The sequence below is a fragment of the Mytilus edulis genome, chromosome 2 (assembly GCF_963676685.1).
Source record: "Mytilus edulis chromosome 2, xbMytEdul2.2, whole genome shotgun sequence".
Classification (NCBI taxonomy): domain Eukaryota; kingdom Metazoa; phylum Mollusca; class Bivalvia; order Mytilida; family Mytilidae; genus Mytilus; species Mytilus edulis.
The window spans coordinates 14,938,922-14,957,241 of record NC_092345.1 but is presented as its reverse complement, the minus strand read 5'-3'; the positions used below and the strand labels follow the sequence as shown (position 1 = coordinate 14,957,241).

The following is an 18,320-nucleotide window of genomic DNA, read 5'->3' as shown; positions in this document are numbered from 1 at the left end:
TTGCTCTAAATGCTTCGGTTTCAGAGTTATAAGCCAAAAACTGCATTTGACCCCTATGTTCTATTTTTAGCCATGGCGGCCATCTTGGTTGGTTGGCCGGGTAACCGAACACAATTTTTAAACTAGATACCCCAATAATGATTGTGGCCAAGTTTGGTTAAATTTGGCCCAGTAGTTTCAGAGGAGAAGATTTTTGTAAAAGTTAACGACGACGGACGACGGACGACGGACGCCGGACGACGCCGGACGACGACGGACGCCGGACGCCAAGTGATGAGAAAAGCTCACTTGGCCCTTCGGGCCAGGTGAGCTAAAAAACCAACCAACAAAAAAGACCAAGAGAACCAGACAAATAAGAGTCAATAAACAACTACACAGCCAACTCAAGGTTGATCTCTTATAATATAAACTGTTGACACAGAGATATGTGTCGCCTGTATGATGTTTTGATTATAAAATACTTATGTTGAAATTTAAAATAGCGACAACACAATATTAAATATCATTGGCTTTTATCATAAGTGGTTTCCTATAAAAAAGTAAATCACATAAATACTGAACTCCGAGGAAAAATCAATGGTCAAACACATCAAACGCATGGCCTACAACTGTCATATTGATAACTTGGTACAGGCAATTTCTTCAGTGGACAATGACGGATTAAACCTAGTTTTATAGCTAGCAAAATCTCTCAATTGTAGGACAGTCGCAAAAAATCCATTATATTGACAACAATGTGTGAACTAAAGAAACAGACATAATAGGTAATAAACTGCTATCACAGAGATCTTTTTTGGTAATTTAGATAATGCAAATGTTTAAATTAAAATAGCAACACTTTATAATTTAGGTTTGGCAAATATTTAAAGTCAATAAACCATGACTGAAGGTAATCTCCATGGAAATGAGATGTGCCAATGCTAATACAACTGCATACCAAATACCATTGACTTATCATAATAAGTTCCCTTAAACAAACCTAAACACAAACTAATACATATAAACTAAGAAAATTTTCAGTCAACAAACCATAACTGAGGGGGAGTGGCCAAATAATCCCCAGTGAAATGAGATATGACAATGCTTATACAACTGTATGTCAAATATCATAAACTGACCTAATCACAAACATATACATGAAAACTAAGCAAAAGTTCAAAGTCAACAGACCATAACTGAGGGGGTGGGGCCAAATAATATCCATGGTCAAGCGAGACATAAATTTGAGTACAGCAATCAACATTGAATCCCAATCTCAATCATTATAAAAACAAACAAATATGAAAAAAAATAACACAATGACGGGATGTTTAAGTACAGAGCCATGTCATATTAACAAAGTATAAACAGCCCTTATCACAAATTTCAACATGTAAACTTATGACTTAGTGGACAGCCGACTGATGTCCATGGAAATAAGTTGTGCCAAAGCTTATATATATGCATACCAAATATCAATGACGGACCTTTAATGACCGAATCATAAACTTTAAGATGTTAACTACCGTAAAATATATGCATACTACCAAAGTCATTGGACCATGTCTTAGGTGGCAGGGCTAAATTATTCATATGGAAATAATATATGCTAATGCTGCTTCAATTGCAGATAAGATATAATTGTTTTACCAGTTGTGGTTCCTTGTAAAGCGACTTTCACACACAATAACATTTAAACTTGCTTTGAAGTCGATAGTATATGCCAAATAATTCCTACTAGAACACACCCGCGAAATCGCGGGCATTCAGAGCGTAGTTTAAAGTATGTAAAGTGTTGTTCGAAGAATTTTGTAAAATACTGAATGACTGGAGAATTTCAGCAAAAGTATCATAAGTCATCGGTTATTGGGGACAGAAAAGTGTTTTTTTTTATTCCTCCACCTTTATTTCCAAAGTTCCAATTTTTTGGTTTTCTATCAATTTCAATATGAACATACATTTAGTATGTTATGAACATTTAAATAAGGAGCCTGTAATTCAGTGGTTGTCGTTTGTTTATGTGTTACATATTTGTTTTTTGTTAATTTTTTGTACATAAATAAGGCCGCTAGTTTTCTCGTTTGCATTGTTTTACATTGTCATTTCGGGGCCATTGAAGCGGAGTTTGCGGTATGGGCTTTGTTCTTTGTTAAATGGAGGTACGGTGACCTATAGTTGTTAATTTCTGTGTCATTTTTGTCTCTTGTGGAGAGTTGTCTCAACATGGCAATCATACCACATCTTCTTTTTTTGTAATCAATGAATTTTGTAAAAGATTTAATGACTGGAGAATTTCAGAAAAGGTATCAAAAGTTCACATGAATAATTTTAGCACTTATCTGTATATTATGAACATTCATTATGATGTAAATAAGTGTATTTACTTTCAATTCTAAGTTTACTAATCGATCCATGGTGGTCATTGATATAGTATACAAACCCTCTATTTAATAAACTATGTGACCGCTGTTGATAGTAAACTTGAAAATTCTGAAAATACACTTTATTCGTAGTATGTTCAAAGTATACAGAAAAACGCAAACCGGAAGTCTAATCCGACTTAAAATTTCGCGCAATGACGGGACAATATCCAGATGCCTTTTTTCTCCCTTTTCTCCTAAAATAACTCAATCTGAATAATCATATGAATGGATGACAAATGCGACTATGCACTGTACCTATAGGACACAGAGGCGTGTTGATTAATTTATTGTGGAAAGAAGAGAAGCGACACACAAAATGAGGTAATCTCGTTTAATAGTATAGATGTAAATGTGAGACCTCATTGCTTATAAAATACATAACAAGTGTCATTTACTTGTCATAAGTGGCCCCCCTAAAACTGACCTAATCGCTAACTAAAAACAGGTATAAACTATGAAAAATGACGAAGTCAATAGATCATGCTGGAAGGGACAGACCCAAATATTTTCTATAGAAATGGGATGTGCCAACGCTGCTGCAATTGCATACAAAATATCCCGTAAACAGACCTCATTGTAGAATTTCGTCGACGTTTTATAATATATATCGCATGCATTTTGTATTTTCCTTTAAATAAGTGGTGATAAGACTTTCCATGAATGCATTTTCTCTTCGCTCTCTTCTGATAAATAAATTTTAAACCATAAAGTCAACATAAAGTTACTTCCAAGACATTCATAAATTGCTATCGGGAGTTTCAAATTGTAAAATGCAAAATAAATATCTGATATAAAAAATGCCTGATCAAACATACCAGATTTACTTTTTGTACAATAGACGCGAATTTGGTCCACAAAAGACTCATTAGTGGCGCACCAATTATAAAAGAAATTAAAGGCCAAAATACATTACAAACTGAAGAGCATTCATGACCAAAAACTCAAGAAAGGTTTTGAAACACAAGGTAGAAAATCCATAGTGTTTCAAACAATCTAACGTTTTGTTATCGTTTTATTACACAAATGTGCATAACAAATTGAGGCGATTTATAATATATTCGTTTAATTCATATTTAAAATTCATTAACAAAATTATGTAACAAACGTTCAATTGTTTTTAATTTCCCATGATGGCATATTAAAATTCATATAATAATATGAAAACATAAGAGATAAGTTTTAAACTAAGCTGGAATGATATTTAACAGTTTGAAAAATTGGAAGAGAATGTAAGCAGCTTAAAAGAAAAATCGAGAATGTATGGCAATATATTCTAGTAAAATGTGTCTTTATTATGCATATATGAATTTGGACAGCAATGTAAAGTATGTTCCTTCTATATTTTACTAATTGGTGTTCCTAGTCAAATGTTTTTCAGTTTTGATGCAGCACCTTTGTCTAAATACCAAATTACATCTCCGTTGGTTGGCCGTACACGGGCAGCTGGTAAAAGAACTTCTTCCTTTCCTTCTAAAACTCTCTGAAAAAATTCATGTGTAACTTAAAATGATAGAAAGAATAAATCAAGCAATAATGAATTAAAGAACTAATTTCACCAAATTTTCGAATTTCACAACATCTTCGAGCAATACACGAACATCAAATAATATTTGACATTTGTGTAAATCAGTTTATTGCTTCTAGTCGAAACGAAATAGTGTCGTAAATGACTGTAAGGCAACGTCATATTCTGTATTAATTAATCATTGATTTTCATTATAAGAATCAAAGACTTATGGTTGTAAATCTTGCTTTCATTTCTACCAATTGTTAGATAGTAATTGGTAGATCAACAAGTTAACAACCGTTCTCAGTAAATACAGACTTTCAATTGATTACTCGGCAATGTAATTAATATATAATTTTCATTTCCTCTCCGAATATGTGAATGACTTTCAAGACGTTTCTTATATATCAATTGGTTACTTCTTATCCACATAAGTTTGTGTAAATAAATACATGTTGTTATAATAAAAGTACAAACCCATCATATTTTTTACAATAACAAATTTTAGTAGAAGATACTTTATATGTTATATTTCAAATGATAAATTCAACATAACACACTCACACATACGGTATATACCCACAAAATTAGGAACCGGCCAAAAATTACATACGTAGAATGTACATATTTGAAACAAATTAGTTTCTATTCGTAGCTGTTACTTTTAAAATGTGTAAAATATGTAAGAAATAAGTTAAAACACAGTTAATTTTAAGGCCAGGAGATAACGGCAGAATAATTTTTGAATGATTATTTGATTATTAAAATAATATACGTACGTAATGGAAAAACATACGTAGCATTTGTATTTGTTCAGACAATTTTTTCACGATAAAAATAAAAGAGGAAAAAGATTTATAAGGGACTTTCAAATTCATAAGATTTGGCAAAAAACAAAATAGACCAAAAAGATAAACAACAATTACAAAATACATCATAAAAAACTAAAGACTGAGGAATATGAGCCCAACAAAAAACTGGGATCTTAGATGCTTCCGAATGGTAAACTGGGGATCTTAGATGCTTCCGAAGGGTAAACAGGTCATGCTCTATATCTACAAGTGACAAAAGTCAAGTTGCTCATGTAAGTACAAACCCGGTGATAATTATATGTCCGTAGGTCACATTCATTGAAAAAAGAACGTGATTATGTTTTAACAATTGGAACATATTCGTCTTAATCTGTGGAACAGGTATTCCATAACGGTCAAACCAACTAGTGATGGTGTCTCTTAGATGTCTGAATAGACACAGTATGTATGCAGATAAAGTGTTACACTACGTTCAATTAAAATAAACTTTAGCATACCTGGACTATATCAGCTTTACCCTCTCCACACGATGCAAACACAGCACATGAGCAGTTGTTTATAATTGGATAAGTCATGGTAACACGTGCAGGTGGAGGTTTCGGGGAATCACTAATTGGTGCAATTATTCTAGTCTTTTCCTGCAATAAATAGTGACACACTTGCTGTTTAAATTTGGTGAATTGAACCGTTAAAATTTGTAATATTTGCAAGGTCAAAACCATTTTCTTAATTTTTTTTATTGACAATCTGTCACTTAACGGTATTATCTTGATGTATATTTATCGTGTGAAATACAGATGTTCTCGGCCTAACCTTCACTGGTGGTGAGCGTAACGTAACGGTTAGCAAAATAGTGCAAACACTGGAGGTAAGTTCGTATTTCCCGATTTTCGTGCAGCATAAGGTTCACTTCAGTAACACCGCTCAACTTAAACATACGAACTATTAGTATGTTGATATTGGGGTAACGTAAACTTTAATCATTTCACCTCATCCGACTAAATTCAAAGTTGACTTAAAGATGTACTTAGGTGAGGTAAGGTAAAAATTAAGAAATTAAGAAATTGAAATTGATACTATAAGCTGGTAGAGCATCAATTTAGGATAAAGATAAGCTAAACATATTGATAGGTCATGGACCTCCTTTTTGAGGTATTTGAGATTTAAAATATGGCGGGGAAAAAGCTGACTCGGGCTTTTACCTTATATTTGCGTTGGTATTATTTGGGTCTCAAAACAAAAGAAAGAAAATCAAGAATCTTCTAAAATTTTGGTAAATGACCTTTCATGAGCTATTAAGTCTTATATGAAAAAATAAATGGGTGTTATGGGGCAATATAGTACATTGTATTGTATGGAAAAAATACCAAGGAGTCCGAACATTTGACACAAATTCCAAAACCTCACTTAAGTACATCCTTAAGCTATAAATATGCAATAGATGTGGCACAATTTCAGCACGATGAAAACTTTATAGCCCCTCTTTAATCTGTTGAAAATTAAATAGTTAAATAAAAAATTGTATAAAGTGTGTTCACGGCTTATTAATAAAGGCAACAGTAGTATACCGCTGTTCGAAACTCATAAATCGATAGAAAAAACCCAAAGCCGGGTTACAAACTAAAACTGAGGGAAACGCATTAAATATAAGAGGAGAACAGCGACACAACATTAAAATGTAACACACACAGAAACGAACTAAGCATTAGACAAAAACAAATATAACATCATAATTGCCTTTTCACAAACACCTGGCTTCATCAAAAATACGATAAACAAGACCAGAGTCATATCTTTTTATAAAAAATCAGGTAGGTTACAACTTTTCGATTTGGAATTTGGAGTGAAATCTTAGACATGTTGGACTATCACATAAAAAGATAATTCATTTCACCAAGGTTGAACAAATACAAGGAATATTGGCTCGACTGTTAGCCATCTAAATTTCTATATCATGTATATATGCGATATAAAGTAAAATGAATTAAATATAATGAATAAACGCAAATGTTATATTTTCAACCTGATAATAACGACCGTATGAAATAAGAGATCACATGCAATTTACATTTAAATACAAACATACGAAGACAAATGGTTATTTGGGAACATTGGGGATGTAGATCTGTACATTCTGAGCATTATATCAGATTTTTTTCTGTCTATAAATTCTGATTTTTAAGATAAAAGACAAATAATACATTATACCCTTTATCCTTTTTGTTCTAACTTTAGCTATTGTAGCCAATGTGTTGACTGAACCAAATAAGCACTAAGTTAATACTTTCAAAAACCCTATATTGTTAACTTAATTTTATTGAAAATGGTAAAGTAGTTTAAAATTTAAGGTTAATAACTCATGTTAAGGAGTAATCTGATAATGTTGGTGAAAAACGAAGTGGATAGATTTTGACATTTTGAACATTTTGAATTATTTAGTAAGATGTTCTCTTTCTTTTATGGTTTTCCAGAATTCATACCATTACTGTACTTTTCTCCTATACTCTACAGTCATGTGAGGCCATGAATGTCTTCGGACTGAAAAACACACAAAAGTTATATTAGATATCCAAGGACCATTCACTCCAAGCTTGGTGGAAATTTGTTATGGGGATCTTTGTAAAACTGAACGACAACGATGTAAGGCTGGTGCATTACCGGTACCGATTTACTGCACCAGATGAGGATTTTCACAATTATTGTCTCGTCAGCGATTGATGCTCGAGCCCAGTGATTTGCTATTACTGACGTGGCCTTATGGCCAGGTAAGCTAAGCAAAAATAAACTATCCCTTTGGTATATGTATCCCCTCTCTTAAAAGTATGATGAACATTAAAAATAGTATGAGTAAACATTTTAATCAACAGCATTTAAACGATCGTAAAGTAACCATTGGAACTTTATTCAAATTTGAAATTTCACAAAAACACTTTGTACTTTGGAGAAATTATATTTGAACTACCTAATGCCCAGACAATCAAAACAATAAAAGTTCATTTGGATTTACAAATAACAAAGATTTTGTTCAGATATTGTCAAATCCCATGAGCATCTTCTAAACTGCGTTAATATTGTAAGAACCATTAAACGTGATTAAAAGGAAAACAATATTCTGCAATAATACAGGTAGGAGACATCTGCGCATTGTTATACACTTTGACACAAGTTATCCGAATTCACATGGGGAGTTGTTATTTCTTCTAGCATACAAAAGAAAAACATACTTCTGTCAAATGATGTCAAACCTGAAATATCATTTCTTGTCTAGTTTCAATAATGAAAATTCTCATTTTAATGGTCTGCCCATGTATTTTTGTAGAAATCAATTATGTGAAAGACTATGCAAACATGTGGTAGAATGGCAGAACAAATGTTCTATTGAAATTCTTTTATAATTACTGATAATAGTTTATTCTATAAATATCAATAAACAAAAATCTTCTAAGATTATAAAAGAATTGAAAAGGACTTACAGAGGAAGCCTTTAATCAATTACGAAATATGAAAATACGGTTTATTTACATTCTATAACCTGTTAGTTCGACATCAGTCGATGGAAGCTATACTTACTTTTGTAATCTAGTCAACTTGATCGAACATACGACATCCTTTAGTTGGTTGCAAATTATGAAAATACGGTAAATGAACGTTCTGTTTTGACAAAACATACGACATCCTGTAATTCTATACGAATTTTGAAATTCAAATTATTTACATTCTATAATCTGGTTATTTAGCAAGAGTCGATGAAAGCTTTACTGACTTTCGTATTTAACTTAATTTGAACGAACATACGATATCCTTTTCAAATCAATTACGGATTCTGAAAAAATACGATTTATTTACGTTGCATTTTGATCGAACATACCAAAGTCTTTAATTAATTACGAATTATGAAAATACAAATAATTTACATTCGATAAAATCAAAAGGTTTAAAAAGTATAGCCAAATTCGTGAAAGGAATCAGAGCTTTGCATGAGGGAGATACATTTCTTTAAAATGTTGTCAAACAAAAAACATTTCTTGTCTAGTTTCAATAATGAAAAATCACATTTTAATGGTCTGTTCATGTTTTTTTTTTGTAGAAATCAATTATCATGATTATAGAAAAGACAATGCAAATATGTGATAGAATGACAGTACAAATGTCCTATCGAATTTCTTTTATTTCAATTGATAATGATATATTCTATAAAAATCCATAAAAAAAATCATCCCAGATTATGATAGAAAAGACAAAGAGATAAAAAGGAAGACATCCATTAATTACGAATTATAACAATACGATTTTTTTTACATCCTACAACCTGTTACGTCAACAAAAGTCGTTGAACGCTTTCTTGACTTTGTATTTTTTCTTAATTTGATTGAACATATGATAGCCTTAATTAATTACGAATTAAAATAATGAGATTTTTTTTACATTCTATAACCTATTAATTCAACAAGAGTCGATGGACGCTTTTCCGACTTTCGTATTACACTTAATTTGATCGAACGTACGGTGTCTTTTAAAAATTAGTTACGAATAATGAAAATACGATATATTTACGTTTCTCATTTGAACGAACATACGAAAGCCTTTTTATTAATTACGAATTATGAAATTACAATTAATTTAACTTAATGTGATCGAAGATACGATTGACTTTAACTAATTACAAGACTATTTAGTTACGCCAGAGACATATATACACATGTGTCTCTGGTTACGCTCAAATTAAGAAAGGTAAAAGGTTAAGTGTAAAATTTATATGATTTTTCTTTAGACCTTGTTGTATTTTAGCAATTATTATAAACACGAATTTGATTTCCAATACTTATCACGTTGTTTTGCTATAGCAAACCGAACGGGCTTCAAAACGCACTGACATATGCTTATAAGGGTTGCAAAATAGGGACGAAAGATGCCAGAGGAACAGTCAAACTCATAAATCGAAAATAAACTGACAACGCCATGGTTAATAAAGGGCTGCGCTTTAGCACATGATACGCCCGTTGCTCTTTTAACTTGTCTTTTATGCTTTAAATGAATTTATATGATCAACTAGAAATATATATACAAATCAAAAAGGATGTTACATTAATATATTCACCAAAGTTTCATAAAATCCCCCTTTTTTAAGTATAAAAATTCATTACTTAAGAAAACGTAAAATCTAAAATTTATAAAAATGGAAAGGGAGCTTATGTCAATAGATATAAAAAATTTATCAAAGATGTATAAAATTTTGTGATAGTGTTAGTTATTGTCCCAAAATCGGAAAATCCCCCCTTTTTTAAGCATAAAAATTCATAACACGGATATGTAAAATCTGAAATTTATAAAAATTGAAAGGGAGCTTACATCAATAGATATAAACAATTCACCAAAGTTTCATGGACATTGGTGAAAGCCTTTTTGAGTTATTGTCCGAAGTGTTGAAAATCCCCCCTTTTTTATGAATAAAGCCCCATAAATCCACTAACTTAAAATCTGAAATTTTTAAAAATTGAAAGGGAGCTTACATTAATAGATATAAACAATTCACCATAGTTTCATGGACATTGGTGAAAGCCTTTTTGAGTTATTGTCCGAAGTGTTGAAAATCCCCCTTTTTTTATGAATAAAGCCCTATAAATCCAAAACTTAAAATCTGAAATTTATAAAAATTGAAAGGGAGCTTACATCAATAGATATAAACAATTCACCAAAGGTTCATGCACATTGGTGAAAGCCTTTATGAGTTATTGTCCGAAGTGTTGAAAATCCCCCTTTTTTTTATGAATAAAGCCCCATAAATCCAAAACTTAAAATCTGAAATTTATAAAAATTAAAAGGGAGCTTACATCAATAGATATAAACAATTCACCAAAGTTTCATGGACATTGGTGAAAGCCTTTTTGAGTTATTGTCCAAAGTGTTGAAAATCCCCCCTTTTTTATGAATAAAGCCCATAAATCCAAAACTTAAAATCTGAAATTAAAAAAAACCGAAAGAGAGCTTACGTCAATAGATATAAACAATTCACTTAAGTTTCATGGAAATTGGTGAAAGTGTTTTTGAGTTATTGTCCAAAGTGTGGACGACGGACGGACGGACAGACGGACGGACGGACGGACAACGGTATACCATAATACGTCCCGTCTAAAAGACGACGGGCGTATAAAAATGAAAAGGACAAACAGACAAACAATAGTACACATGACACAACATAGAAAACTAAAGAATAAGCAACACGAACCCCACCAAAAACTAGGAGTGACCTCAGTTGATCCGGAAAGGACAATTCAAGAAGCAAATCTGAATTGATTAAAGACAAGAGAAAGGATTAATGTTGGTTTGATCAGGAAACATACATATTATGTAACATCTATTAAAGAATAAGCATATGTGTCGACATGATTTCTAACGAGATAACTTTTCAACAATTTTCACATAGACCAAAAGATAAATAAACAATCGTACACAAGTTGGTGTCTTAAAACAGAACACAACAAGGTTCCACTACCTGCTGCATGAATACATTTTAACAAAAAAATTAAAGCATGATTTCCTGTAATCTAATAAAAAATATCATGCATGTGTGGCCAACTTGCAATAATAAATACACAAAAAATATTAATTCATCCAATGAACTTGCGCTCAGTTAATAGGTTTTTGAGTTAAGTCCTTAATGCATCCTTATTGGGAGATAAGCTGACAGCAGTTTTTACTTATCTATATTTGACCCTGGCAGTAACACTCAAGGAGAGCATGTCACAAGCCAATGGAGACAGTTTTTCATGCATGTGTTTCAGTATGACAATGTTGCCGGTCAGAAAAATATATTAAATCAATGGCTTCCTACAGAATAGATGCCACACCAACCTTTGGAATTATACTTTGAACAGCTCATCTCTTATTTTGTTGAAAATTTACATTGTGATAAATCATTATGTTCATTATAACAAAACAACCTTAAACATTAACAAAAACTTTGACCATGATACAGAGGTCACAACATGTTTCAGATATTTCCTATCTGAATGATTTTTACATTTTATTTCTTCAATATGTAATATATATTTATTTTGGAATACAGAAAATTCAGATAATATGCATTGACTATATTAGGAAAATAAGACGTTTTTCAAAATTCATGAAACATTCGTGAACTCTTTTCAATAAAACCCTTTGTTTTTTGTAAACAGGGACATGCAAATGTATTTTAAGGATTTTTTTTTCCCCAGGCGGAGATCACCTTAGTTGTAATTGGAGCATTTTTTTTAAATTTTGGGTCTTCAATGCTCTTCAATTTTGTACTTGTTTGGCTTTATAACAATTTTGATCTGAGTGCACTGATGAGTCTTATGTAGGGCCCCTTATGTTGACGAAACGTGCGTCTGGGGTATTAAATTGTAATCCGTGTACCTTTGATAACTATTTACTTGGTACTACCTCTTGCAATAAATGGCCTCTTAGGAACAGATATTTTGAGTGAATATCCCTTTCCGAGCAATAGTATATCAATTGAACCTACTTCCAACAGTTGATGTCCAGGAAAGAGAGAGCATGTATGTCCATCTGGTCCCATTCCTAACAGCAACAGATCAAATCTCGGAATATCTGTTTCTGGGAAAACCAGTCGTATCTTTTTCTCGTAATCAACAGCACCATCTTCAACTGAAACATGTAATGGCAATAAACGTTATTTGTTCAGCTCTTGTTGTTGAGAAATGCAAGATGTTTAATTGTCAATATCATCATCTATTTATACTTATGTTACTTCATTTATCAACTAGTGTTTGTGTTAATTTGCCAGGTTTTTTTTTGGACTTTGTTCTCATCTTCATTGTTCTTTTATCAATGTAAATTTGTGTTTTTTTTTGTGTGTTTGGTTTTTTTTTAAAACTATAATCAAAAATGCAATGTACCCTCACACATTTGTGAACATCATGAAAGCACTCTTTTCTTCTTTTCTATTAAATTTTACTGCTGAATTGATTAAGAAGTAATAATAGCAACATACTATAATTAATTTACGTTGCCCAATGAACCTGGACAATAATGTCAAGATACCGAAGGGACATTCAAACTCATAAGTGGAAAAGACAATGCAATGGCTTAAAGAGAAAAAGACCATCAGAAAAACAATAGTTCACAAAACACAACAGAGAAAACAAGGGACTGAACCACATAAACCCAACCAAATCTAGGGGTGATTTCATGTGGTCTGGGAGGGAATGAGAATAAAATTAGAATCACTACAAAATATGTCTTACAATCCAATTTTAACCTAATTATATAATCAATATGATGTCAGTTCATCCTAGTTTAAACTTTTCTGGTTTAGAATTGTATTTCATTGTCCTAAACATGTATGGATATATCATATGTATTAAGATTCTTGCAAGTTATCAATCTCATTGCAATTGTGAAACAAAAATCTATAAGACATCAGATAAAATAGGGGACATGCTTTAAACATAATCCAGTATTTCCCTCAAGCACAGTTTCCTGTGGTTTTTATTCTCTGAATATATGTAGGGGTCTCAAATGAAATTTATCTTTCAGCATAAAAAGAACAAAATAGAAATAAAAGTGTGGAATCTTTATATAATTTGAAATATATATTTTTGATTTTTTTTAGATTTGACCTTGTTCATTAGTAACTATCTGAGGACAAAACTAATAGGATGTTTTCTGTTCCTCTAACGCATTTTATGGAGATTTTAAGATAAGCTCTATCAAAGTCCAGACAGTTTGGGTTAGCACCATTGACATGATTGAAGTCTTTAACATTATTTGCTTATGTATAGTTTCTGTATATAATTTAAAAAAAAAGAAAGTTTAAATCAAATGATACCAAATTTGTTTCCGGTATGTTTTTTGGCTGTGTAACATCCTTAAAACTCACCTGATAGGTCTGGGTTTATGGGAAATATATTTTCTGGAGGCATACCAACTTTATCAACTAGTCCAGTTTTATATAAAGTGTATGTACACTCTGAATTATCATATGGCACATGTCTTTCATCACAAAAAAATATTCTCCATTTTGTCCAGTCTGTTTTGGATGAAGGCAAACCATTGCACAGATATTTAACTAAACTTCCTCCTAAAATGAAGATTTAATTTTTACATTTAGGCTTGGTAAAGTTCATTAATTTAAGTTCAGAAATTATTGCAAGTATTTATTATTGAGATTTTGTCATTGTAGACTAAAATGCAATTTTAATTTTTGTGATATAGAGAAAAATCCTATTTAATATATATAAAACACTTCAAAATGCGAGCTTAAATTATAGCAATTATAGTAAACCCTATCGCATTTTTCGCAATAATTTCTGCATGGGTGCAGGTCGTTTCGTAACCTGGGTGTTTCATAACTAGTCGATTCGTAACTTACTAGGTTGTTTCGTACCAGAGACGTTTCGTAACCAATATCAATATACAATAATAATGAGTCGTAGGTTACTTAAAAAATAATAAAAAGACTTATTGGTGTACATATATATCTATATTTATTTATTAAATAATTGATTGCACATAATTTTACACTTTACAGTATTGCACACATGCGAATAGAACAGAAGAATTTAAATTGTCCATCATCATTTAGATCGATGTACCCCGTCTTTATCAAAGTATTTAGTCTTCTGCAACGTGCTTTGATGTCTCAAATAATTGACACCACTCATCTTTATGTTGCTGAGTTCTTTATTAATCTTCTTTTTTTTTCATCATAAGGTTTCTTTCATGTTTTTTGTTTTTAGTCTGACAATATTGGAGCCTATAACTACAGAAAGAACACCTAAGCGAAATTACCAATTAGCCAATTAGCCAATCATTAAAAAGATTTGAGAAAGTTTTAAATTAAAAACATTACAATATTGTTATCATGATTATTACATGTATTATTAGATGAACAATTTGATCATTTATAAATAAAAACTTTAACTGTTTAATTTAAACTAATTAATTTAAACTAACACTTTATAACCATATATAATTACACCAGGTACGAAACGTCTCAGTTACAAATCAACATAGTTACGAAACAACCAGGTTACGAAACAATATGCATTCTTCTGAATTTACAGTATTTGTTTCCCTTTATCAAACTAACCCTGACAGGTCTGTTGCTTTAAATTGGCTTATTTCTGTTATAATTATCCTTGATATATCATGTTGGTTACAATGTTAAATGTGTTATAAATTATCTACATGCATGACATGTATAGAAATAAAAAGATGTAAACATTTACATTAGAAATCTCAATAAAGATCACAATGATATGATAAAATTGCCTATAGCATGTATAGAAAGAAAGACAACTTTGATTTTTATTGAATCAGAGTTTGCAGACCTTATAATTATATCATAGTCATCTTGATTTGACCTTTTTACCTTTGGCATGTTTGGTAAACAAGAGAGAGGTGTTTTAATGTGGGGGATTTGCCAGTGGGGCAATTTGTCCAGGTGAATCGCTTCCTAGTATAATCCTACAAATTTACTAAAATACCAATATTGATATTTACTTCTTCAAGAACATTAAAACTATTGGAAGATGATGATGATTCATTCTCTTTAAGAGGGTGGTAAAGGGTTATTTTCGTGCAACGTTTTCTGCCTTTTTATTTCACGTGTTTTCGTGTTTTGGTGTTTTATTTCTCGTTTTCTCGTGTTTGGTTCGGTGCTCCTAATTTCTCGTTCTTGCCTTTTTCCGCATTTGATTAAAAAGTAAATTGGAACTAACTCAAAGTCAATGAGATACAATACCTTTTGAAACTTGTGTAATATAATAGAAATTGATGTATATTGTTACCATTCTACTTTCTATTGTATATGTATGCTATACATGTAATCAAGTCAATCATAATAATATTTTTTTCAAATCAGATGCAAGTAGCAGACGCTTAAAGGTGACCACAAGGTCTTAATGTCCATTAACAATGTCTACATGATCTTAAAGAACGGCTGAGTAATAACTGCTGGTACTTTTTTTCTAAATATTTACGATTTTATTTCTCATGCTTCGTTTTTCCTGATTTTTATTTTTCGCACTACGTTTCTGCGATTTTTATTTCACGTGTTTCCGTGTTCAGTACCCCTCTTTAGCACCCTCCTTTAAGATGTTAAACTTTTTTTACAGTTAAAAGAAAAATTAAAACCTTTTAAATCTTAAATATTTAATTCGTCTTAAATTTTGAATCCTTTAGAGGCCATATATGAGGGCCCTCATTGGGTTTTTGATTATGTGATTACTTGGCCGTTTTTTTAATGATTATTTGATTATTAAGCCAAATATTTTATGATTATTTGATTACCTAGGACTGTATTTTTAGTTTATGATTATTTGATTACTAAAGATAAGCAAATATTTAATGATTATGTGATTATATTGGCAAAAAAATGGTGATTATGTGATTACTAGGACCCCCCCATGAGGGGCCTCATATATAAAGTGTTAATCAATATATACAGTATATAAAAGTAATATTTTGTATACAATAAAACATAATAACAACGTCAACGTCCTAAATATTGACTTCCTCCTTCATGATAAAACAGATGACAATTCTTTGTGTTTGATTTACCTGAAACTCCAACTGTAAATGTTCCCCTTTCTTGTATTGATGAAGTTGCTTTGTCGATAACAAACTGACACAAATCTTTTGAAACTTCTTTATCAGTGTTCCCAACTCGAATGATGGGCGCCGCCATTGTTGTCTACGGTGATTTCGCTTGATTTGAACACTGGAAGTACGCTGGACTCCCTGTAAAGTCCGCAGTGCCTCAAGGATCTATTCTGGGCCCAAGTCTGTTTTTATTTTACATTAATGACATACCAGTTGTGCTAAATTCCACCATACGACTATTTGCAGACGACACCATTGCATATCTGGTAATAAAATCAAACAGTGATTGCGAAACTCTTCAAAAAGACCTCAACACACTAGGCATTTGGGAAAATACATGGAAAATGGCTTTCCATCCTGACAAGTGTAGTGTCATGTCCATCAGCCGAAATAAAAATCCGTTCGTATATAATTACACTTTACATGGCCACATTCTTGAACATGTCGATAAGGCAAAATACCTAGGTGTGACAATTCAATCAGACTTAATGATATGGCACAGTCACATCTGCAATATAAAAGCCAACAGCACACTAGGTTCTCTTCGAAGGAATCTTAACATCAGTTCCACCTCAGTAAAGGAACAGGCATATAAATCTTTAGTCAGACCATCACTAGAATATGCGTGTTCAGTTTGGGACCCTTACTTTACTGATGATATTAACAAAATAGAAAAAGTACAAAGAATTAATTTAAGGGCTGCTAGATATGTCACTAACCGACACAGAAACACCTCAAGCGTTAGTAACACGATAGATCATTTAAAATGGAGAGACCTCGCACAAAGAAGAACAGATGCACACCTGGTCATGTTCTATAAAATCGCATATCATCTCATTACAATAACAAAAACAGACAGACTTATTCAACTGCTCAGACAGTCCAGGAACATGCACACACTCTCATACCAAATTCCATCCTGCAGAACACAAATAAGACAACAATCATTTTTCCCACGCACAATTAAAATCTGGAACAGCCTTCCTCTGAGTATTGTGATGAGCGACTCTATAAAGTCGTTCAAAATAGCCGTCTCAAACTACACCTACAGTCAGTAAATTAAATTCATCATGTGTAAATAGTTTTATCTTAATATTTAAAAATAATAAATTAAAAATATGCACTACCACTATGTAAAAGATTTTTGTTTTGTTTATTATCACAAATTTGTTATATTTCACTGTATATATGTCTTCCCAAAGCAATGCGCAGTACAAGTGACGTAAACTTCAACGTGTTGAAGGCGGTCATTATATAGTAGAAGAAGAAGTAGTCTAAGACATGATTACGAAAACATAAATGTAGAGGACAGACTGTCCCTAGCTCGCAGGACACTCTACTCTTTAATTAACAGCGAAATGGCTTAAATCCCATCACCTCTTACCAAATATATAGGAGCTATATGTAATACCTAAACTTCTTTTTGGACTTGAAATACTACCACTTAAACCGTGAAATAGATATTGACCGCCTTAGAAAGTTCCACATAAACTGCCTAAGAAAATTCCAATCACTGTCTCAAAGAACAGCCGTCTGTGCAGTCTATCTACTTATTGATGCACTACCCATAGAAGCAGAGCTCCACAAACGTCAACTGAGCTTTTTATATAGTCTTCTAAACAATGAAAATGATAGTATACAACAACTTAATGAAAGACAGATCTCTATCAACATCAACAACCCAGGAAGTTTTTATAACATAGTATCCAAAACGTTGAAATTGTATGACCTACCCGGCGAATCTAGAATTCTTACTGAATAATCAAATGAACAAATTACAGCGGATACATCAATATAAGATAGCGATTAATAACTATATATTGGTCAAAAACCTATAAAGACCAATCAGCCAATAAATCAACACTGAAACATCTCTATGTAGATCAAGTGGAAAAAGGAATACCGCATCAAATTTGGCAATCTATTGGGTCATCAGTCACTGAGGTGAAAAGGTCTATCAACCACTGTTTTATAGCAACAGGAACATACCTA

General features: G+C 31.9%; 1 protein-coding gene across 1 annotated transcript; it reads right to left on the bottom strand.

Moving 5' to 3' along the window:
• Positions 1-3,448: 3,448 nt before the first annotated feature.
• LOC139511547 (6-phosphogluconolactonase-like) lies at positions 3,449-16,447 on the bottom strand. The gene is made up of 5 exons (XM_071298377.1): positions 16,287-16,447; positions 13,603-13,803; positions 12,226-12,368; positions 5,219-5,359; positions 3,449-3,882 (listed from the first exon to the last, which is right to left on the bottom strand). Exons 1-5 carry the CDS (start codon positions 16,411-16,413, stop codon positions 3,766-3,768), a joined length of 729 nt encoding a protein of 242 aa, XP_071154478.1. The 5' UTR covers positions 16,414-16,447; the 3' UTR covers positions 3,449-3,765.
• Between the last annotated feature and the right edge of the window lie 1,873 nt (positions 16,448-18,320).

What these genes read in the sequence shown, in the direction of transcription:
- LOC139511547 (XM_071298377.1), bottom strand. Translation starts at nt 16,413, where the DNA reads ATGGCGGCGCCCATCATTCGAGTTGGGAACACTGATAAAGAAGTTTCA. An exon ending in ATTTACAGTTGGAGTTTCAG is followed by an intron (nt 13,804 to 16,286) that starts GTAAATCAAACA and finishes TCTTCATTTTAG; the next exon opens with GAGGAAGTTTAGTTAAATAT. An exon ending in GTAAAGCTGATATAGTCCAG is followed by an intron (nt 3,883 to 5,218) that starts GTATGCTAAAGT and finishes GAATTTTTTCAG; the next exon opens with AGAGTTTTAGAAGGAAAGGA.